Source organism: Oryctolagus cuniculus, chromosome 2 (genome assembly GCF_051225735.1).
Source record: "Oryctolagus cuniculus isolate XC-2025 breed Fujian yellow rabbit chromosome 2, ASM5122573v1, whole genome shotgun sequence".
In the NCBI taxonomy this organism is placed as follows: Eukaryota; Metazoa; Chordata; class Mammalia; order Lagomorpha; family Leporidae; genus Oryctolagus; species Oryctolagus cuniculus.
This window is the reverse complement of record NC_142868.1, coordinates 47,187,715-47,210,576: the sequence shown is the minus strand read 5'-3', so window position 1 is coordinate 47,210,576 and position 22,862 is coordinate 47,187,715. Positions and strand designations below refer to the sequence as shown.

The following is a 22,862-nucleotide window of genomic DNA, read 5'->3' as shown; positions in this document are numbered from 1 at the left end:
CAGCCCTCTGGGGTGTGAAGCAGTGGATGGAAGACCTGATAACATGGGGCAATAAAACCTTCACAGCTGGCGCCGCGGCTCAGTAAGCTAATCCTCCACCTTGCGGCACCAGCACACCGGTTCTAGTCCCGCTCAGGGCGCCGGATTCTGTCCCGGTTGCCCCTCTTCCAGGCCAGCTCTCTGCTGTGGCCAGGGAGTGCAGTGGAGGATGGCCCAAGTCCTTGGGCCCTGCACCCACATGGGAGACCAGGAGAAGCACCTGGCTCCTGCCTTCGGATAGGCACGGTGTGCCGGCCACAGCGCGCCGGCCACAGTGGCCATTGGAGGGTGAACCAATGGCAAAGGAAGACCTTTCTCTCTGTCTCTCTCTCACTGTCCACTCTGCCTGTCAAAAAAAACCTTCACAGCCCTTAGGGGTAGCCCCTCTGCTCTGCCCAGCTCCAGCAAACCTGGGGAGGAATTTGCTAACTTATTCTCCAAAAAACCCTTTATCCTAAAGGAGAAGGGGGAGGGGGTAAAGAGACCCCCTAAAAAGCTGGGTGTCTAATCAAAGACTGGGCGCTCAGCCCCCTGCTCTCTGCTGACCTGCCTGCCTGGCCTGCCCAGGTGTATTCTCGCCATTCAACCATGTAACCTTCCCCCAGTCCCAGTGACCAGCACTCTCTCTCTATCCCTTCTATTCTGACGGATGCCCTGTACCCACTAAAACCTTATTACCTTGCTCTCTGTCTCACACCTGAGTCTTTTCTTTAGTGAAGACAAGAACCCATGGCCTTTTCTCTGGTGACATTTCTACCTCGTGAATAAATAAGTCTTAAAAAAAAATAGAGGCGAGAAGGAGTCCTTTTGCCCCTCTCCTCGCCATGTGAGGGCAAGGCAGCATCTCTGAAGCACGCAGCAGGTCTTCACAGGATGCTGAATTTACTGGCACCTTGACCTTGGATGTTCCAGCCTCCAGAACCATGAGAAATAAATCTGTGGTTTACAAATTACTCAGCTGGGGCCAGCACTGCGGCGCACTAGGTTAATCCTCCACCTGCAGCACCGCCGGCATCCCATATAGGTGCTGAGTTCTAGTCCTGGTTGCTCCTCTTCCAGTCCAGCTCTCTGCTGTGGCGAGGGAGGACACTGGAGGACAGCACAAGTCCTTGGGCCTTACACCTGCGTGGGAGACCAGAAAGAAGCATCTGGCTCCTGGCTTCGGATCTGTGCAGTGCTGGCCATAGCAGTCATTTGGAGAGTGAACCAACGGAAGGAAGACCTTTCTCTCTGTCTTGCTCTCTCACTGTCTATAACTCTATCTGTTGAATAAATTAAAAAAAATTACTCAGCTGAAGGTCTTTTGTTATAGCAACCCAAACAGACTAAAATAACCTCTTTCTTCCAGTACATGGTGGGGACCATAGTAGGACACTCTACACAAAAGGAAGAATGAGTTTTTTTCCCATCAATTCAGTGCACTTGATTCAGTATGGGACATCTCACAAAAGAGGTTTGAAAGAATAAGAAAAGCCTCAGCTGTGCCAATAGTTGACATGATTTAACCCACCTTGTCCAGCACCTCAGATGCCTGAATGACAAGATTAAGACAGAAAAGGGGCACCTGCCATCCGGTAAGGTGAGCAGGAGCCAACTTCCAAACACATGCTACACATCACCCAAAGGACAGCCAGGGAATAAAGACAGGAGACTCGGAGTCAGTGTTTCATTGGTCATGATCAAAAAGGATGGTTAACACATACACACACTCACATGTCATCCCACCTGCTGCAGGGCAGAAGTCACCCTTCCGGATCTCACACCCGTTCTGCACGCCCTGCAGCCACCGCCTCACCCACCCAGAGCCCTGGCCTTCACCGGGAGCTTCTTCTGCCTTGGTTCTCATCTCCCCTCAGCGCGGTGCCTGGGCGCTCAATGTCCAGGCAGAGATAAGAAAATGGAGGATTTGGCCGGAGCCTGCAGTGGGCAGTGTGGCAACATCCATGAGTTCTTCTCTACCTCCTTCTCCCAAACTCTCTCCTTCTCTCCCCTCTCCCACCTCATCGTTGTCCCCCAGAAACAAATAGGATGGCTTCACTGGTCAATTCTTTACATGTACAAACACCAAAAGCAGAGGAAATGCCCCTTGGCCACCCCCCTCCCCCCTAACCCCAGTGCTGGGAGAGCAGCCGGTGGGCGAGGCTGCCTCGGGGCTGTGGAGCCGCTGCAGCTGTCCGGCTGTCCTGGAAACTTCTTTGGCCTCTGGGCTTTACCTGGAGGCCTCTTCCTTCAGCTCCTTGTTTTTCCGCACCTCCTCGGCATGCTTGTCCTAGGGAGGAGAGGAGGGAGAGGGGCGGGTCACACAAGGCTGCCCAGGGGAAAAGGGAGGTTGAGGGGCAAGAGAATGGAAAACAAAGAATGACCACTGCAGGAAGCGAAGAGCTGGGTCTGCAGAGGCATCCTGGGAGGGGCAGAAGGTGGCAGGTGAGGCTGGCAGGAGGCAAGGGAGGGAGCCCTTGAGCTGTGGTCCCAGGAAGCTCATGGATGGGTGGGTCCCAGTCTCCTAAAGGAGGCCCACTCCACAGGGACCCCAGGGTCCTTCAGCCTCCCTTCCATCACCTGGCCGTTCTTTAGCTTGGATGAATTTTTTGGCTTGACTTAATAGAAGAAGCCACTGTGGGCAGCTGCATTAGAGGAACAGGTGGAGCAGACAAGGCTCAGCACAAGCGTACCCTACTGCCTACTGCTGGTACTTCTCATCCGTCTCCTCAGTGCGAGCTGCCTCAATCCCCTTAGTGAAAGGCAAGGCCTCTTAAAATATGAGTTGATGGGAGAATGTTTGTAACTATTGCCCAACTCCAAAAAGTAAACTTTCTGACTCCTATTTTAAAAGAACCATCTTTCATTTCATGGCATAATCAAGTCAAAAGTCGGAATTGGCCTGCCAAGACCCACCAGCAGGTGAGTTTGGTCCAGCCACTTCCAGCAGACCTCAGCTTTGTGATGTTTAAAGAAAGGGGCATGGATGGGAGCTCTTTTGGCTTCCAGCTCTGTGGCTGCAGGGTTCACCTGCCAGGCTGCCTCACCAATCTGCCCGCTGTTCCTACTCCCTGCGCACGCCTGCCTCCTCCACCAGAGGGCGACTCCCTTGCAGGCAGAGACATCTCTTCCTCGTGTGTCCTGCTTTCTATCAGAGCCCCTTGTATATGTCAGGCGCTCAGTAGATGCTGTCCCTACCGGCGCCTGGCATAGTCACGTTTCACAAGTCAGAATCAGCCTGGAGGACACCCACTGAGGCAAGGCCTCTGTACCTGGAGAAGCCCTAGAACTTTCCATGGCCTGGGACTGAGGAGTAGTACCTCCAGGGCAGTGGTTCTCAAGTTTTGCTGTGTATCGGCATCACCCACGAAGCTGGGTGTGCTTGGGCAGCATCCCCAGAAAACCCGGGTGTCCGGGGTGGGGTCTGAACACCCTGTGTCTTGACACTGCACACAGTGAGCCTGGTGCAGATGGTCAGTGAACACACAGACAGGAGCCCACTGGCACATGCAGGTTCACAGGACGGGAATCACACACCCGGCTCTCCCCAGCCTTCTACCTGCACGGTGGGTAAAGGGGAGTAGAAATCCTGTCCAGAGGAAAGTCTGCTCTGACATCCTGCTTCACTGAGCCCACCTCACCTCCACAGTCTCTCCGACTCCGACCATCTCCGTTCCCAGGTGAGCTCACCACACGGAGCCCTTGGCCTTGACCACCCGGGTTGCTCTCACTGACAGTAGGCTGGCAGGATGACTAGAGGCTGATCTTGCTGAGGCAGGCTGTGAAGGTGCAGCCTGGCTCTGCCCCAGCCCCACTGATTCTTAGCTCTGTGACCCTGAGCTGGTCACGAGACCTCTGACACGGTTTCTTCACTCGCAAACTAAGGAAAATGCCTGTCCTGCTTTTGCATGGCCTGCTGCGGATCGTGGTACGATGAAACAAAAGTGGTTTCTGCAAGCAGCTTTCAAACGCCACGGCACAGGTCTAGCCTCAATGGTTCGTTTCAGGTTGGGTCTGAGAGCCCACATCCCATCTTATCCCCAACCCCACGCGGTTTTTCCTCAAGTATTTGCCTCCAGTCATCCCTCAGTGGCTGGGGAAGCCTGAAGCCAGACTCGGATCGCTTTCTTCCCACAAGGCCTTGCTGCCCCTTCTGGGATGGGGCATCAGAGAGCAGGACCTGCACACACTGGCCAGCTCCAGAGCCGGCACAACAGTCAGATCCCTGGGAATGAAAACTGGTCTTTCTAGTAGCTGTTGCCAAGGGCCTGAGACTCTAGGTAGATGGTCGGGAAGGAGTGGGGACCACGCTGCTCACCATGGGACGAGGCCACCGATCGGGTCCCGGGAGTCACCGCGCAGCAGGCGGCTCCTGGAAATAAAACACAGAGCTGGAGCTCTCCCAGGAGCTGCAGGAGGAACTGGGCCAGCCTTGAGACTCAGGAAACGAGGCCAGCGTGTTCTCAGCAGCACGGGCTATGATTCTGCTGACACGGGGGACCAACCCCAGGCTCTCATGTTTCTCATATTTAGGTGACACCATTTGGTTTATTGACAAAAGGCAGGCTATTGGAAAGGCTTGTGAGTCACTCGGTCTATGTCAAGAGGTTTGCCCAGAGTCACGTTTCCTGCTCAATGGGCAACTCAGCTCGTCAGCCCTTCCTTGGCTCAGAGCCAGGAGCTCAGGTCAGCATCTCCGATTAAAGCAAATCAGTGCATTCATGGATGAAGCCAGGAAGGTACAACCGCCTGTGCGTTCTAGCCCCTTGCATTAGACAGACGCTCTTTAGAAAGCAGAGGCTACATCTCCCTAAGGCAGTGGGACATTGCAATTGTGTCACTGTGCAGAATAACCCCCAAGGGAACTCAAAGCCAGGTTCATGTTTGTTGCCTAGGACTTCCCAGTGGTTCCCTTGGAACTCTCTGAGGATCCTGCCTAATAGCAATAACTGCATTCCTCCCAAGGCTGCCTGCTTCCTGAAATGACGCGCAGGTCCGGGTGTGCTTGCCACGGAGGGAAGAGAGCGGCCCAGGCACCTCCTCTCTGACCCAGGGCCACTCACCTTCTCTTGCAGCCGTTCCAACATGGCAGCTAGGTGAGCCTCCCGGTTCTCCTTGTTGGACTCCATCTTCTGGGCCAGTTTTTCTTTAGCCATCTTGATGAAGTTGTTGTTCTCTTCAATGGCTTTTTGGATCACCTCCCGCTCGTGTTCTCGTTTCTCTGCTAGGTGTTTCAGGAGCTCAGCTTCCTGGTACTGGAAAAGCACAAAGAGAGAGACTGCAACGTGAGTGTGCTGGGGTGCATTTCACCGGCAGGGCTTAGAAGCCCCACATCCAGGATAGGCGCCTCCCTGAGCAACATCCCTATCCCGGGAAGCAAGGACACTTGTTGAATTCTCCCACCACCTTCAAAGCCTTCCACGTTCTTTGTTTTGTTTTGTTTTCAGCCTTTTTCTAAATATCCTTAGGACCCTTTAATCATTACAATCATTCATTCATTGATTCATTCACAGATACTCAATCATCTTTTAATATGTGCCAGGTACTGTTCTAGCAACCTGGGGGAGAAAAAAGCCTAGCAGAAATAAGGCATATGCAAGAGTACTTCAAAGAAATTATGGAGAATGGTATTAAAATATAATTCATTTTTTTATTTTGGTGCAAAAATATTTTGAGATCCATGCACATGCAGGTGTTTCCAAAGGTTGGTGGAAGATGTGCATTCTAAGAAACTGCATGGATTTCCATTCCTTTGCACAAAAAGTAATTTATTTTCAATTCTTTTTTTTTTTTTTCACAAACCTTTTGAAGTACTGCCTTATATAAGTGGGTAAAACCCAGCCTAGCTTTCACATGTGCCTGAAGAGGTCAAGAGGAATTCAAGAGAGGAGCTCATTTCCTGCTTGAAAGATAAAGGAAAACTTACACAAAGACGGCATCAGACTTGGGCCACAAGAATCTAAAGGACAGCAGAAGGCATACCACTGGCTAGCAATGTACCCGCTCCCTCAGTGAGGAAAAACCCTTGGCGTTCATCAACATCTCACTGTGCGGTGATGGAAGGCCACCTCTTGGAGGCACGAAGTGCCCATCCTATGCCTCTGACTACACTTGATGCCGCTCCTAGAGTCCCAGGGCTCTTACTTCTTTATTACCCTCAACAGTGCCTCCTTCTTCACCCCGCACATGTGATGAGCTGTCTAAAGACGCGTGACTTGCCCATGACCTGACTGCAACTCAGGGCATCACTGTCTCCCGCTCCCTCCCACACGCAACGAGATGGAGGGTAGAAGACAGGGCCACACTCACCTTCCTCCGCTCCTCAGCTGCTTCTAGTTTCTTCTGGATCTCCTCCAGGGACGGGTCTCGTCTCCGGGGCAGGGAGGCGTTGAACTCGGGTACCCCGTCGAAGGAAGGCGGCTTCAGAATGACTTCAAAAGACTGGCCGGAGGTGCACTTGTTGAGCTCAATGACTTCCATGTCGGAAATGACACACCAGTTCAGGTCCACTGTGTCTGCTGCAGGGAACAGGAAGGGGCTGCTCACCCCCTGAAGAGCAGGCAGGGTCCCCAGGAACATGCACACGGATCGGGGAGGCCTGGGGTCCCAAGGCAGAATAATGACCATGACTGGGGCTCTGGCTCTGCCCTGAACGCTGATACCTCGGGTCAGTGGGCTTGGATAGGGCTGATGGAGTCTTTGGCCACAGGAAGGCTCTGAGGGCAGGGGCTCCTGCACACACGAGTTCTTACGATGGCCGCAGCCATGCCAGCAGCGTTTGGTTTTGACCCCACCACCAGCCTCCTCCTCACTTTGTCCTCACCAGTGACCGACAGAGGTGCACTTTGCCCACCTCCCACCCCCATCCCTTCCTCGCCCCACTGCCCATCTGATGGCTTAGCCTCTGCACACCTCTCCCCTGTCTCCCTCCTACCCTCTTCTCTTCTTTCTCTCCAGTCAGCACTGTCTTTCCGCTGGCTTTGACCTTTTCTCCTACACTGTCTCCCACACCAGCCTAAACAGAAAAAACAGTCTCAGGTCATTGGAGCACTCCCATCTCTCATTGCCAGACCAAACCCATCCCTTCCTTTGAGCCAGAAAATTAGAGGGTGACTTGGCTGGTCCCTGATTGCCCCATATGAGTATGTGGCTATCCATGGCTCCCTGCCAGTGTCTTGGGACTGTAGTTGCCATGGCCCCCACATAGCACAGCTGTCGCACAGCTTCCTTGTGTGGCTACAGGTGGAAGCCCTTTGCCCACCTCTGGCCTTTCCCAGAGAGTCTCCAGCTGCCCTGGAGAGCCCTATGGCCAGTGGAAGCTGGTGGTGCACACTGAGTCCTGTTATGCCATCTCATCCAGGGGTCCCCGTAGGCAGACTCCCTGTCTGGTTCCCCTTTGAAGCCTCCACAGCATCTACTTGTTCACCGAATGAACACTGGTGACACTGAGATCCAGGGCTACTGTCTAGGGTCCCAGGCAACACCCCTATTGCTCAGACCCTCAGAGATAGTGATAGGGCAGATTCATGAATGGGGGTGGGGTTGCTGTATCCACAAGCATGGGATCCCACACCCCTTCCTTTCCCAACTGGGCCCTCACTGACCTTCATAGTTGTAGGATGACTTATTCAGGGGGTCAGCCAGGAAGCAGGAGCAGAACAAGGACACCAGCGGGAGCTCCTTCATCTTCTCTTTGTAGGCTGCAGGGATATGCCGGCAGGTGAGGATGAGGAACCTCAGCAGCTGGGTGTCCTGGGCTCCACATGGGCACCCAAATCACCCAGACCCATTCCAAGGCTGGGGTCCAGGGCCTTTGTCCTGAAGCCGCCCAGATTAGGATTTCTATATGTGATTCCAATCCACTTCCACCCTTTTGAAACAGCAGTCTTCCTGAGCACCCAGATGACCCCATCCTTCTCCCCAGGACATCTTCTCCCCTCCTACCATAGAATGCAAGACACCCTCAGCAAAGATCCCCAGTCAGTGCCCTCCCCACTCAGGGCCCCTGCACCTGCCTCTTTCTCCCCACACCTGCCCCACACAGTTCTACATACAACTTAAATATGGCGGTGCTGCCACCAAGGAGGATTCCAGACAGGAGGGGGCGCCCTCACCCCGTCCCTCTGCTCTGGCTGCGGGGAGGTGGCCAGTCAGGCTGTGGGTCTTCCTGACCTTCCTAACACAGCAGAGTGCAGAGACAGGGATCCCTGATGGCTGGAGCACAGCCTTGTCCCGGAGTCTTTCTGGGTTTGGGAGGCCATAGGCAAGAGCTGTCCAGGTCCTAGCTGGCCTCCTGCAAGTCCCTCCCCACTACCCTGGGGCCCATTCACCCATGTTGATATCCAGCACCCCCAGTGCCAGGCACTCTCCTCTCATCTCCTTTTACAAACTCGAAAACATAACTGCACAAATACTACATGGGCATAATAAAAACCTTAAAACACACACAGGTGAACCAAAGGAAGGGAAACTGAACCGCGACCCCACCGCCACCCAGGGATGACCTCCCCTGACCCTCGCTGTGTTTCCAGGCAGCCCCTTGTGTCTGCAGGATGCATGTTCACATGTGTGCAGAGAAACAGCTGGTGCTGAGGGCCCCATCACACAACAGCATCTGGACCTACCAGCGAGAGTCATGTTTTCCGGGACCTGGTGGCCGAATCCAACTGGATCACAAGGTAGGCTTGGTACTAGCTTAGGACTTGGTCACAAACCTGAGGAAAAGAGAATAGTGACAGGGTCTTCTTCTACCAAAGGTCTTTATGCCACCAAGAAGGTCATCACGGAGGTCTCTCACTGGCTCTCGCTTCTCCCTGCCAATTCTCACCTTCCCAACACCCGCCTCCTTCTACACCACCCCAGTCAAGCTCAGAGGCTCTGCACCCACGATCATTTCATAACTGCTTCCCCATCTGAGGCCTCTGAGGGGAGCCAAAGGTGGGGTCCCCAGAAATGCACAGGCCAAGGGGTGTTCATCTGACTCCCTGTGCAGCTCAGCAGCCTGGTCCAAGGTGAGGGTTAGGGTTGGGTATGAGGCAAGTCCTCAGGCAGAAGCACCTGCAAGGGGCTTGCAAGATAACGATGCTTCCTGAACATCTCCCTACACATCCCCTAGAGCTCTTTCTGGCCAATTTTGATATGGGAAATAGCACAGAGGAGGATAAAGCACTTCAGATACCACCTTACCACCCTCTAAGAACCTCTGACTGAAGCTCTGCTTGGCCTCATATAAAACAAACTGGGGGAGAGGGGTATTGTGGGGCTGCTTGTTGGGACATCCGCACTCCATAGCACAGTGCTGACTGGAGTCCCTGCTGCTCTGCACTTCCTGTTCAGTTTCCTGCTAATACAGCTAGGAGACTGAGGATGATGGCCCAAGTACTTGGGTTCCTGCCACCCCTGTGGGAGACCCAGAAGGAATTCCTGCCTCCTGGCTTTGTCCTGGCCCAGAGCTGGCTGGGCATTTGTCTTCCAAATAGACACATCTGTTTAAAAAATAAAATAAGAAATAAAAAACAACACGGAGGCCAGCACCGCGGCTCACTAGGCTAATCCTCCACCTTGCGGCGCCGACACACAGGGTTCTAGTCCCAGTCGGGGCGCCGGATTCTGTCCCGGTTGCCCCTCTTCCAGGCCAGCTCTCTGCTTGTGGCCCAGGAAGGCAGTGGAGGGTGGCCCAAGTACTTGGGCCCTGCACCCCATGGGAGACCAGGAGAAGCACCTGGCTCCTGCCATTGGATCAGCGCAGTGTGCCGGCCGCAGCACGCTGGCTGCGGCGGCTATTGGAGGGTGAACCAGTGGCAAAGGAAGACCTTTCTCTCTGTCTCTCTCTCTCTCACTGTCCACTCTGCCTGTAAAAAAAAAAAAAAAAAAAAAAAAAAAACACCATACATGAGAACATGAAGGAATGATGCTGTCCTATTGTGGTTCACACAGAGGTAGGAATCGGCATGCGGGGTTATTGTGGGAGCACAGAGACAGAGTGCATTCTCAGCATGAGGTTGGGGAGACTGGGAGGGGCCCTGGGTGTTCACAGCCCCTGGACTGAGTGTTAAGGGTGAGGCAGAATTAGGCAGAGAGTACACTTGGCCCCAGAAACACCACCGGCAAGGGTTGGAAGTGAGAAAGCTCAGTGTCCACACAGATCTGTCTACAGCTGGCTGATACTGGGCCAGAAAGTGGGAAAAGAGGAGAGACTGAGATGAAATGGGAGAGAAAGGGTGGGAAGTGGTAGTGGAGGATCTGTGGGATTAGAGGTGATGGGCTCCGTGACAGCAGCTACCCAGACGGTGAGGAATGGCTGGAGATAAGTGCCTATCATTGTGACCCCTTGGTCCTGGGCCACCCTCAGTTGTCCCCATGCCAGTGGAGGATGGCCTGAGCCAACAGCATGGCTACTTGTGCCCTCATGAGGGAAAGGAACCAGAGACCAACTTGGAGACTCCTTTCTTCCCTAATCGGGACACTCTGGGGACCGGGGTCCTTGCTACCTAGGGACAGGCAGGGGGAGCTGATGGGAATTACTGGCTCAACATGAGCTTTAGTATAGACCGGTGTGGTGTAAAACCCAGACAGACTGTCACCAGTCACTTCGTATGTCCAAACTTCGCTTCTCTTAATTCTGTGGAGCTACACACGTTAAATACGCAAAGCCTACGCACGGCATCCAGCAAAAAGGAAGCCCCAAGCAGCAGTTAGATTCCTGCCTTCTGCCTTCTCACCATAGGCCTGTAAGTTAGAGCTGCTGTCTCTGTGCAAGTGAGGAAACGGAGGCTCAGGGTGTTTATGTGAGTTGCTCAAGGTGATGCCGCTGGAAAGCAAGAGAGAAAGAGAGCACAGATTGGAAATGAGGTCTAGCTGGCCTTCAAGTGTTTTGTTCTTGTCCTCATTGTTGTGTTAGGAGCCAGAGGTCCCCACCATGCCCCTCCCATTGCAGCACAATAGGCCTTCTCTGCTCAGAATCAGGCTGGCCCTGACAATGCCAGCGAGGTCTTGAACAGGCAGTCAGGCGTGGTGCCTGGATGTGACATCTCGGGTCAAGACTCTCCAACCTGTACCAGCTCCAGGCTGGTTGACCAGTTGACTGGCAGATGAGTAAGCCCTTGCTGAAAGAGACAAAAGCTTTGGATTTTAACTTGCATCATGAATGATAAATGGAATCAAAATAGATGAGAATCAGGGGAGGAGAGATAGAGAAGAATACCCAAGGAAGGAAGGGGACTGAGTATAAGCTGGGAATGTGTCTCCCGCCTCAGCTCCCAACAATGAAACGACCCTATGCTCACAGAGCACTCCACACCCAGGTGATCTTCACAAGCTGACAAGGCAATGGGAAGAGTGCAGCCAGATCTCAGAGCATGAAGGATTGTGTTGTAATTTAGGCTCTGCAATATTTAGAACCTTGCTTTGGAGCCTGTGTGCCAGGAATAGGGACTGACTTTGTCCAGGAACGGAGGGGCCCCACTGGGCTGTATGCAGGGTGCACTGGGACTGAAAGCTAGAACAGGAACACAGAGACCACAGAGACCCGCAGGACAAGGAAAGAGTTTGTGTCCTCTATGCGGGAGGCAGCGGGTGACTTGCATGAGGGCATGGGGAATGGTGATGCTGCGGACGATAGCAATAACAGCTGCTGCTTCTTGAACAGCTACTTTGCCCCAGGAAAATCGTAGAGACTATCCTCTCATTCTATGAGGTTCTTCCATGGTGAGAAAATTGGAGCTCAGCAGGCTTAGGTCAATTACGCTGAGTCACACTGGCAATAAGGAATAGAGCTTGGACATTCCATCCTAAATATGTCTCTACTTATTTTGAGAGAGAGAGCAAGAGAGAGAGGAAGAGCTCTCTTTTGCTGGCTTACACCCCAAATGCCCATAACTGCCATGACTGGACTGAGCCAAAACCAGGAACCAGGAATACAATCCTGGTCTCCCATGGGGGTAACAGAGACTCAACTACTTGAGCCATCAGCTGCTGCCTCCCAGAATCCACATCAGTGATAAGCTGGATCCAGGAGCCTGAGGCAAATATTGAACCCAGGTACTCCAAAAGAGGATGCAGGTAGGTATCTTAAACACTGAGCCAAACACCTGCCCCTGATCTTGTTTCTATATGACTAGTATGAGAAGATTCACCTAGAGAAGAGATTAGAAGCAAAAGGCTGGAATCTGTGTCTAGGTTCAAAGTTACATGCCCTCGGATTTTTGCATCCCACCCATTCTCATTTACAAACTGATTCAAGCATTTCCCTCAGCTCCAGCATCCAAGACTCTGTGTATGGAAGAACAGGTAATCACATATTTTTGTTGGTGGGTTGAACCATTAGCATAATTGAGCAGTAAATTAGTGAGTGCCAACCCCACCAAGCAAAGAGGCAACCCTCAGAGAGCAGGCACAGAATGAGGTCGTTTTCTATCAGAGGGTAAGTATGACTGACAATGAAGACGTAGAATCAAGGCTGTTGCCTGAGGAAGGATCTCACAGTGGGAGTGACAGGGAGAAAAATACGCCCCAAGTGAAGAAGTTCCCCTAGAATGTCAGCATGTCAGAGAGGGGGAGAAGAGGAAGTGGCAAGCAAGTGGCTCTCAACCAAATACAATCTCACTGCTGGAGTCGACCGCTAAACTGGGGATGCTACAGGCTCTTAGTGGCAGGGGTCAGGTGGGCTCAGGGCTTTGCACAGCCCAGGACAAGTTCATACAATAGTCCACAGCCTGAGTTCACACAGCAAGTTGCCGGCAGATGGCACTGGATTCTAGGGTTGGTGTCTCTTCCGTGTACACTGTTCCTCTTTCTCCCTCTGGACACCGGCCTAGTCGACAGGGAGCAGCCCACATGGGGATCACCAGCACAGCTTCCAGTGCAAAGATGGGCATGCGGAAGGGAATTGTTAAGGGATCCATACTCTCAAGGTCTCTGCGATAAGTTAACGACCAGGGAGCAGCTGATCACCCCTAGAAGAGTCCCCAGCTCTCGGATGCCAGATGGCCTCTTACGGGGTGCACACCTGGCCTTCCAAAGTGCCTCTGACTGCCCTTACAGCAAAGGAAGGAAGCGTATTGTTTGTCACTGTCACAAATGCCCAGATAAGGCTTTCAGGATCTGTCAAGTCTCTTGTGGACTCTTTGTGGGACAAGCAGCTAATGCACGTCCAAGTGGCTTGAACAGAGCCGTCCCCAGCAAGGGTTTTAGAAGACAAATATAGGTATGCTGGCAGAGAAGTAGAGTGAGCACTTCGCGAACACAAGAGCAAGGGATTCTGAGCCCCGAGCAGCGCTGAAAGATGGCTCTTTACACAGGTGCACTGCTAGCCGTCTTCTGAAGTTCCTTTGAAGTTCCATATTTACTCGGAAGAAGCACATAAGCTGCCCAGATGGCGTGTTTCTTTGCCTTTGGTTGGAATCGTGTTGTCTTAGAACAGTAGCCCTGGTTATTTCAGGCAGGTCAGGGGCCCTGATTGGCAGCTGTGCTTTCTTTGAGTTTAAAAATCAAAAGGAGATAAATTACTTTTTCATGAATGTGGTTTTCATCCTATCCACAACATTTATTAAATATTTAATCGGTGCCAAGCCCTGTAGGAGGTCCTAGAATAACCACAGGGGTTTTTGTTGGTGGAAAATGAAACAGGTCCCTGGTTGGAAACCTCAAGCTGTGGAGCCTTTGGAAGTTCTGCAGATGTGGTTCAGCCTTTGGTGTGGTTTTCCTCAGCAGCATGAACCATGTCTTCAAGGGAAAAGGAGGAGGTGTTAAAGCAGAGAGGAAGAAGAAACTAGAGAGTCTCACAGAAGGAAACCAGGCAAGACAGAACACTGTGGGATGCCCTGGCTTTGGGGGTTGGATTGTCTAACCACCCTTAGGTTTGCTTCCAAGAGCTTCAAAAAGAAGAAATGGTGGGGATTCAGATCAGATGCAACTGCCCCGGAGGACCTGACGGGCTCAGGAATGCAACTCCAGTTATGCCCCCAGGAAACACGTGTGTCCTGACAAAAGCAGACCCTGAAGGCCAAGTCTGTGGAGTCCCTCATCACTGGACCACTGTGTGGAGAGGCAAGTGAGGAAAGGGCAGTTAAGGCTGTGAAAGTGACAGCCCTGAGAATCCACGGCGATGAGAATTTCTGGGCTAGTTTCAGTTCTGATTCAGCATCTACAGAAAAATCAGCATGTCGAAGTCAAGTTCATGGGTGAGGGCTTCCCTTCAGACTTGCTGATGGAGCAAGACCTGTGACCCAGGCACTGCATGAGGTCCTAGTTCAAAAGCAGTTGGAGGCACCCACATATGGAGCAAGTCTTTGGAGTCTTACTCCTAATAACAACAGTAGGAACATTTTATACAGGCCCCAGCCAAAGCATGTACGTGCATATATGCATTTTACATAGATACATTCATTTCAAACATATTGACACCATATTTCAGAAAATTGGTGTGACCCAGAAAATAAATGAGAAAATAAAGCTTTAGAGTCTTGTGACTTTGTGCTATCCATGTTTTCTTCCAGGTTTGGGGGGAGGGCTTTTCCCCATATCCCTATTACAATTATGTAGTTGTAATTCAGGGCATATATATTTTTTCATCTCATTCTCCCCAAATCCTACAAAGCAGATACTACTGTACCCATTTTACAGATGATCAATCTAAGTGAGTGATTTGATTTGCCCCATGTCCTGTAAGTAGACAACGATAAAGATGGGATTTGAACCAGTCTTTCATGACAAAGGCCATGATGTCTTGGACAAAGTTCTGTGCAACTTCATCTCCAAGGCCACCTGTACATGTCAGCAAATTGGATGATTGCTGGTGGTTTGTGTTTGAAGGGTGAGCAGCTGCTTGCCTGCTCCAAATCTGCTTCCCTACCCTGGGTCACTTCAGTGTTTGAAATTGCCACCTTCAAGCTCTCCTCTGAGTCATGCATTGCCTCAGAAAAGCCCTGCTAAAAGGCACAAACCTGGCCTATTAAGTGCAATAAGACAGCACCTTTTCATATCCACAATAGAATTCACAGGTGTTTCCAGTGTCAAGCTCTCTGCCCATTCTGAGGTCCCAAGGATGGAAGATCTCTGGGTGTTCTATCCCGGAGTTGGAAGGAGCCATGGAGATCCCAATACTTATATTTTCTACCTCTTCTCAGATTATGAGACGGAGCACCCCAAAAGTCTAGTGCCTCGCATGTGCTGTAGGAACCCGAGCAAAGCCAGGCTTCGGAACCACACGGAGCTACACTGAGAAGAATCCCTCTCTCACAAGATGGCTCTCATTTTCTCTGTTCTTTCATTCTTCTCTAATGCTTTAAAAGTTTCACATTTTAATCATTAAAATTTAAGGACAAAACAGTATCTAACGAATTTCTCTGTGAGAGATTCAGCAAAATTTTACCTCTGATCTCTACAAACTTGGTTTTGTCAGAAAGATCTGAATTTTCAGTTTTTAGATTATCATTGTTGATTTCTTTCTTACGGACAAATTTCATCTATTGAGTGCATACTAATGCACTCTTCAAGGTACTAGGAATACAGCGGTGAACTTAATAAACACATTCCCTAACCTCAAAATATTTAACTTGCATTCAACTTTACAAATTGTTGATTATAATTAAGCAACTCTAGAGGTTAGTGTGTTCTCACCTCATGCCCTTTACCAATACCAAGCCCATTTTGCATTTGAGTTCTTTCATTTAATAACTATTTTGACTAGCTGGAGCACTTCCTGGAGTAATTTTTTCCAGGAAGCTGATAGTATGTTTCTTGAGTCCTTTTGTATCTGGTCTGGTGGCAGATGCAGATGACAGGCAGCCTTGTCTCACAACCAGTGCTCCAATTGTGTTTGTGCTGTGAGCAGACACCAGCTGCCAAAAATGTGCTCCTCCCAGTCCACCTGTTTCTACATTCTCAGCTTGAACTTCGCTCCCTGTCTGTTCTGCCTTTCTGGGCATACACTCCCGAATGGTCCACTGAAACCCTGCCCATTCCCCGTCACACTGGGTCTTTCATCCCAGAGCCTGCACTCAGCTCCTTTCTCTGGAGTCATTCTGCAATTAGTTCTTGGAACTTGATTTGCCTGCATCCTATATCAAGCCAAGCATCCCCAGACTCCTGCCCTTTCTGATCTGCTCTGTTCTTCCTCCTCCTAGCATGTCTCTGAGAGCGAGATTCCATGAGAAAAGACCCACACTGCTCAGTTCCGCTTGATGGAAAAGACCAGTGAGCTTTGGAAAGAACAGCTGTGTACTTGTATGTGTCAGAAGAGACACCTGTGTGTGTGGGATAGGGGATGTACATATGTCCTGTGTTTTCCTGTCTTCCTAGAGGGACTAGAAATATTTTTTTAAAAAAATGGAAAAAGCTTTCAAGAAAATGGTCAGGGAGGGTTTTTTGGTCCCTATCACTCCCCAAAGGAAAACAGAAAAAGCAACCTTTCCCAGATTGTCACATCTCTAAATATAGCTAGTGCTAATTTAATAAGCAAACCAAATTATACATGATGCATGTTAATTTCTCAAGCTTAAAAACAGAGTTTGGTTCTCTAAAGGGCACTACAAAAATTACATTTTGCATGTTGTATAATTCTCCCAAATTTCTATGCTTCCCCCACAAAAAAAGTCCTGTTTCTCCCCACTCATGACTTCAAACTATCTGTGAATTCTGTCTCCAAATGAGAATCTCAAGGTAGGTAGGAGATAAAGACACCAAAGGAGGTAGAGAAAGATGACCTTAAGAGTTCTAGAAATGTAAGCCTTTCTTTGGCTGTGATGTACATAACCAACTATCCTGTAATTTAAAATCAAGAACACAAGAGATCTGAATTGTTCCCCTCTTCTTATAAGACTTTATAAGACCATCTCCGTGTCTCTTTACCTACCTCTTCCCTGCTTTATTTTCCTAGTCCCATGTACCTCTGTCCTGTTTAACCACCTCATTCTCTAGATTTCAGTTTGTTAATTTTTGTTGGTCTATTTTAAATTCTATCAGTTATTCTACTTCCCTCCTATAAGGCAAAAGTGTTTAAAATAGTCCATCCTACTTGGCCTTTGGATTTTGTTTTTCTTTTAATTTATTTATTTTATTTTTCATATACTTGAAAAGCAGAGCAACAAGAAGAGAGAGAGAGTGAGATCTTCCATCAGCTGGTTCATCCCCCATTGCCTGAAACAGCCAGGTAGGAGACAGGAGCCCTAACCTGCATCTAGGTCATCCCCATGGGTGGCAGGGACCCAAATCCTTGAGCCATCATCTGTTGCCTCTCTTTTTTTTTTTTTTTTTTTTTTTTTTTTTGACAGGCAGAGTGGATAGTGAGAGAGAGAGAGAGACAGAGAGAAAGGTCTTCCTTTTGTCGTTGGTTCACCCTCCAATGGCTGCCGTGGCCGGTGGCCGGCGCACCACGCTATTCCAATGGCAGGACCCAGGTGCTTCTCCTGGTCTCCCATGGGCTGCAGGGCCCAAGTACTTGGGCCATCCTCCACTGCACTCCCAGGCTATAACAGAGAGCTGGCCTGGAAGAGGGTCAACTAGGACAGAATCCGGTGCCCTGACCGGTACTAGAACCCTGTGTGCCGGCGCCGCAAGGCGGAGGATTAGCCTGTTGAGCCGCGGCGCTGGCCATCTGTTGCCTCTCAACATGCATTAGCAGGGGCCAGAGCTTTGGCGCAGTAGTTAATTCTCCGCCTGCGGTGCTGGCATCCTATATGGTTGCTGGTTCTAGTCCCAGGTGCTCCTCTTCCAATCCAGCTCTCTGCTATGGCCTGGGAAAGCAGTGGAAAATGGCCCAGATGCATGGGCACCTACACTCGAGTGGAAGACCCGGAAGAAGCTCCTGGCTCCTGGCTTCAGATTGGCTCAGCTCCAGCCATCGTGGCCATTTGGGGAGTGAACCAGTGGATGGAAGACCTTTCTCTCTGTCTCTCCCTCTCACTGTCTGTAATTCTACCTCTCAAATAAGTAAAAGAAATTTTTTTAAAAAAGCTGCATTAGCAGAAAGCTGGATCAGAAGTGAAGTATCCTCAACTCTAAGCAGACACTCCAACATGGAATGCCAGCTTCCCTAACCTAACCCACCGTGCCACAACACCCGCCCCTTGCATTTCTGTTATTGATCCAAAATAGAATTTAGAAATGGAGCACCCAACCTAGTAAGAACACAAACATTCCACTATTCTGCCACCACTAGTATGTTCATCACAGTCCCCCTCTTATCTGTGTCATATATGTTCCAAAACATTCCATGGTTGCCTGAAACTGCACATTGTACTGTGCCCTGTAAGTCCTTCCGTACCTGCACCTACCTACCTGGAACCCGCACCTCTGCATTTAAAACTGAGAGCATTTCCCTACCTGGCTAAAGTCTAATTTCCTCAGGGCTAGGACCTCTGTGCTATTTATATATTTGTTTGTTCATTTATTTATTATTTTAAACAAAAACAAGCTCAATTGATTTTTTTATAATTTTTATTGAGAGACAGAGTTGTGTGCGCCAGCACCTTTCTCACACACACCCACACCCCCCAACCACACACACCCACACACACACACCCAACATACACACACAGTAGAGTCCTATCCACTGGCTCACTTCCCAAATGCATGCAACTGCCAGGGTTGGGCCTCAGGCAAAATCTGGAACTCAATCCAGGTCTCACACGTGAGTGGCAGGAAACCCAGCTATGTGAACCATCATTGCTGCCTCCCAGGGAAGGCAGAAAGCTGGAGTCGGGAGCTGAAGTCAAGAATCAAATCCTTGTGTTCTGATGTGGGATGTGGATGTCTTAACCGCCAGGCTAGATCAGTTGAACACCCACTCCCCTGTGCTATTTATTATTGAAAATCTCAAACACACACGGACAATCCACCATATCTGGGGTTCCTCATTCACAGATTCAACCAATTGTCAATCAAAAACATTTGAAAAACCAGTTATTTCTGTTTTTCATATACACAGACTTTTTTCTTGCCACTATTCCCTAAACAAAACAGTGGAACAACTATTAATAGAGTATTTACGGTGTGTTAAGTATTACAAGTAATTCAGAAATGACTTAAAGTATAATGAAAGTATTGTGTAGGTTACATGTAAATTCTAAGCCATTTTATATAAAGGACTTAAGTGTCCATGGATTTTGTTATCTGAGGGAAGTCCTGGAACCTCTCCCACAGAAACTACTGTTTTTTTCCTATGCATATGTATCTATAATAAAATTGGATTTACATATTAGGCACAGTAAGAGATTAACAACAACAATAAACAATAATAAAATAGAACAATTATAATAATATACTATAACACAATTTATTTAAAATGTGTGAATTTCTTTATTTCTGAAGCAATATTTTTGGAGCACTGTTGACCATGGATAACTGAAACTGTGGACAAAGGAAGGCTATTGGATGTTTGTCCAACAACCTGCTCAGAATGGAAAAGAGTAAATCAGATGTCTATCTGTGATGGTTCCTTTAGAACAGTATGTCCCCAAAGAAACATGGTGTCCTATGGAAAACAGTGCTGGGGTTTAGTTGTATGTTTTGGGCACTTATTTAACACCTGCTGGTGGAGACATACAGTCTATAACATGGATGAATCTAGTGGTCATTATGCTGAGTGAAATGAGCCAGTCACAACTGGACAAATACTGCATAATCCCACTGAATATGAGGTACCTAGAGCAGTCAGACTCACACAGAGAAAAAGTGGAAAGGAGGTTGCCAGGGTCTGAGGCAGAGGATGATGGGCAGTTAGTGTCTAATGGGTGTAGAGTCTCAATTTGGCAAAACAAAGAGTTCTGAACACTGGGTGCACTACAGTATGCATTTACAGTATGCACTGTGAGCTTGAAAATTAATAAAATGCTAAATTGTATGATATGCGCATTCTATCACAATTTCAAAAAATTTTAGTTCATTCTAGTGTATTTCCATAGGTTTATAGTCTTAGGGTTAGAAGAAGTGATTAAAAGTAATTTAACCCGGGGCCGGCGCCATGGCCCACTAGGTTAATCCTCCACCTGTGGTGCCAGCATCCCCTATAGGCACCGGGTTCTAGTCCTGGTTGCTCCTCTTCCAGTCCAGCTCTCTGCTGTGGCCAGGGAGTGCAGTGGAGGATGGCCCAAGTGCTTGGGTCCCTGCACCTGCATGGGAGACCAGGAGGAAGCACCCGGCTCCTGGCTTCGTATCGGCACAGAGCGCCGGCCGTAGCAACTATTTGGGGAGTGAACCAATGGAAGGAAGACCTTTCTCTCTGTCTCTTTCTCACTGTCTGTAACTCTACCTGTCAAATAAAAAACAAAAGTAATTTAACCCAATGTTCCTTAAACTTTTTTTGACTGGGGTCCCACAATAAAACTGCATTTTATGTTGTGATCTGGTGTGTATACCTCATGATATTCACACACACACACACACACACATGCTTATACACACACAGAGTTACTGATAAGTTATCGTATGTACCAAAATATACACGTAACTGAAAATATATAACTAAAAATATTAGTTCATTATGTGGAATATGTTCTTTTTTAATTTTGTCATTTCATTTTATTTAAAAACAAAACAAAACAAATCAAAACAGACTCCACAGAACAGATTCCACAATCTACTAATGGGTCTCAGCCTGCAGTTTGAAAAGCACTAATCCAGACTGATCCTCAACACGATGCAGAAATCTCTCCCCTGGAGCCCCACACTGGGTGCTCCTCCAACTTCTGCTTGGATGCTCTATGGTGGACCCGTCCAGCAGTTCACCGTCCTTGCTCCAAAGCTGTTCCGGGCATGCCTTGCTGGAGCCAAGGATCCCACGAGGGCTGGGACCAGCTAACAGGTGCTCAGCAGCTCCAAGGAGCGGGGAAGTCACAGTTCCTAGCAGCCAGGCAGGGGTTGGGATGAGCTGGGGGAGAGGGCTCGGTGGCCGGAGCCTCCTTCTCCCCTCCCTGGAGCTGCTGATTAGACTCCCCCTCTGCCTCCTCATCCCTCCAACACTGTGATTATTTCCTCATCTGGGAGATGATCTCATTCCCCTGGCACCCGCCCGCTGTGGGAGAGGTTCCTCCCCGAAAGGGGGCCTCCGCCTCTGCTGAGACAGATTCCCCCATAGCCCCTCTCTGCCTCCCCTCACCCCTCTGGTCTCCGGCAGGTGCCCCTGCCATGCCCACCTACCATTTGCTTGGTCTAGAGGTGGGAGGTATCCCAGCCCGGGGTACTCACACAGAGGCTGCCTGAATATTTCTGACCTAACCCTCTAAGGCATCCTGGACACCTGCCCTGGCTCAGGACATCGAGCCTCCTCCACACCTGAGTGTATCTTCCTGGGAGAAATAAAACAAAGGCAGCTCCGCCACGTGGGGACAGAGCTGGCTGCTGGACACTAAATTCCTGGGTCCCGGGATGAGCAAAGGACAAAGCCAAAACTCCTGGGGAGGGCGGTGGGCTGAGTGAGGAGGGGACCTGCCCATGGCCGTGGCCAAGGACCAGGGCATGGCAGTTCTGGGCTGCAGTTTTCAGCTTTAGAGTCAGCCAGCCCTGGCCAGGTAGGATCAGGTTGACCTCAGGGTGGGGCGGGGCGAGGAAGAGGTGATGATCTCATTGTATCTTTAGAACCAAGGGACAAAAGTAACCCATGCAAAGGTAGAGGGGAAAGAAAAAATGGGGAGAGAGACAAGAAATGCTGTATCCGAGGAAGACAATGTCAAATGCAGGGGTCTCCAGGTGAGGGTGGGCTCCAAGGGAGCAACCTTTCTCCTTCAGCCACAAGACATTGTTATGCAGAAATAACTCACTGTGAACCTCTGCCACTTCCTGCCCATCCTCGCTCTCCCCAGCTCTGAAATGTGAGGAAAGCCTGTAGCCCACCCTCGCCCCTCCACCCAGCGCCATTCTTTTTGCCTCACCCTGTTTCCCCCAGGGTTTGACAAAAGTTTAATTGATTGAGTGAAACCGAAGGCAACACAATAGACACCAGACCCCTCGCTTCTCCCTTGTATGGCTTTTTTCTTTCGCCTGACAATCCTCAAATCATTTGCATTTCATTTCGACTTACCTGCAGTCCAGTTCGAAGCGTGCTGCTCTGTTCCTCACTCCTTCAATTAGTGGTACCCTAGGCTTCTCTCAACATCAGCACCACTGCCTGGCTCTTACCATGACATCACCTCCAAGCTCTATGATTGGCTGACAGTGGGTTGCTTGGCAATTGGACAGTCTCCTCTGGTGGAGCAGGGATTGCCTGAGTAACTCTTAGCAGGCCAGGGAGGGGAAGATGATGTCAGACAAAGAGCCTGCTTTCTCTTCTGCCTGTGGAGCCGGAGAAGCAGAGGGTGAGGGTGGCGAGGAGGAAGAAGAGGCAGTATTCGGGGAGGGTGGGGGAGACAGCACAGCTTGCTAGCTGGGGGAATGATGAATGATTTAGAGAATCTTTAGCTCTTTCAGATCTGGGGGTGGGAGAATGTGGAATCTAGAGGAGCAATAAGAGAGAACAGATGAACCCTAAAAATAGCTTGCCGGAGGGCTTGGTGCCTGTTTCCCACTCCGTCTGAGGGCTGGTGGGTTTCCGCGGTGATTTGGATGGCAGGGAGGGGCTGTAGAAACCCCAAGCCCTAGAGCTGGAGTGGGATCCCTACAGAAAGTCAGGAGAACAAGCCCCCCCCCGCCACGGCTCCGCTAGCAGAGGTGTCTGCCCCTTCTCCACAGTGGCATTTGCCCAGCACTGATGGGTCCTCACAGCCTGCTTGGTCAGCCGGGTTCTTGCAGCTGGAGTCCGAGGTGGAGAGAGAGGTTGCCCATGACCCTTGTGACTTCTAAACTGATGGAATCCTTAGGGGAGGTGACAGGACGTCACTGGCATCTTCTCTGGTTCCCTGAGAAGAGGGAGT

At 50.1% G+C, this 22,862-nt stretch overlaps 1 protein-coding gene across 5 annotated transcripts; it reads right to left on the bottom strand.

Annotated features, from left to right (window-relative positions):
- Positions 1 to 1,696: 1,696 nt before the first annotated feature.
- Positions 1,697 to 22,180, bottom strand: STMN4 (stathmin 4). Of its 5 annotated transcripts, none has more exons than XM_008249327.5 (8): positions 22,034 to 22,180; positions 8,643 to 8,732; positions 7,623 to 7,718; positions 6,953 to 7,033; positions 6,328 to 6,536; positions 5,082 to 5,273; positions 4,337 to 4,390; positions 1,697 to 2,308 (listed from the first exon to the last, which is right to left on the bottom strand). In XM_008249327.5, exons 2-7 carry the CDS (start codon positions 8,653 to 8,655, stop codon positions 4,370 to 4,372), a joined length of 612 nt encoding a protein of 203 aa, XP_008247549.1. In that variant the 5' UTR covers positions 8,656 to 8,732; positions 22,034 to 22,180; the 3' UTR covers positions 1,697 to 2,308; positions 4,337 to 4,369. The 5 variants fall into 5 exon arrangements, with proteins under 5 accessions (XP_008247549.1, XP_051687902.1, XP_002709500.1 ...); XM_051831942.3 differs by lacking the exon at positions 4,337 to 4,390 and adding an exon at positions 10,740 to 10,828 and having other exon boundaries at positions 22,034 to 22,073; XM_002709454.6 differs by lacking the exon at positions 4,337 to 4,390 and having other exon boundaries at positions 22,034 to 22,178.
- Between the last annotated feature and the right edge of the window lie 682 nt (positions 22,181 to 22,862).

Excerpts from the sequence above, each read along its gene's own strand:
- STMN4 (XM_002709454.6), bottom strand. Across the intron at positions 7,034-7,622 it reads GTCATCCTACAACTATGAAG|GCTGGTGTGGGAGACAGTGT; the intron begins GTCAGTGAGGGC and ends TTTTCTGTTTAG. Across the intron at positions 6,537-6,952 it reads GAGAGAAAGAAGAGAAGAGG|CAGACACAGTGGACCTGAAC; the intron begins GTAGGAGGGAGA and ends TGTTCCCTGCAG.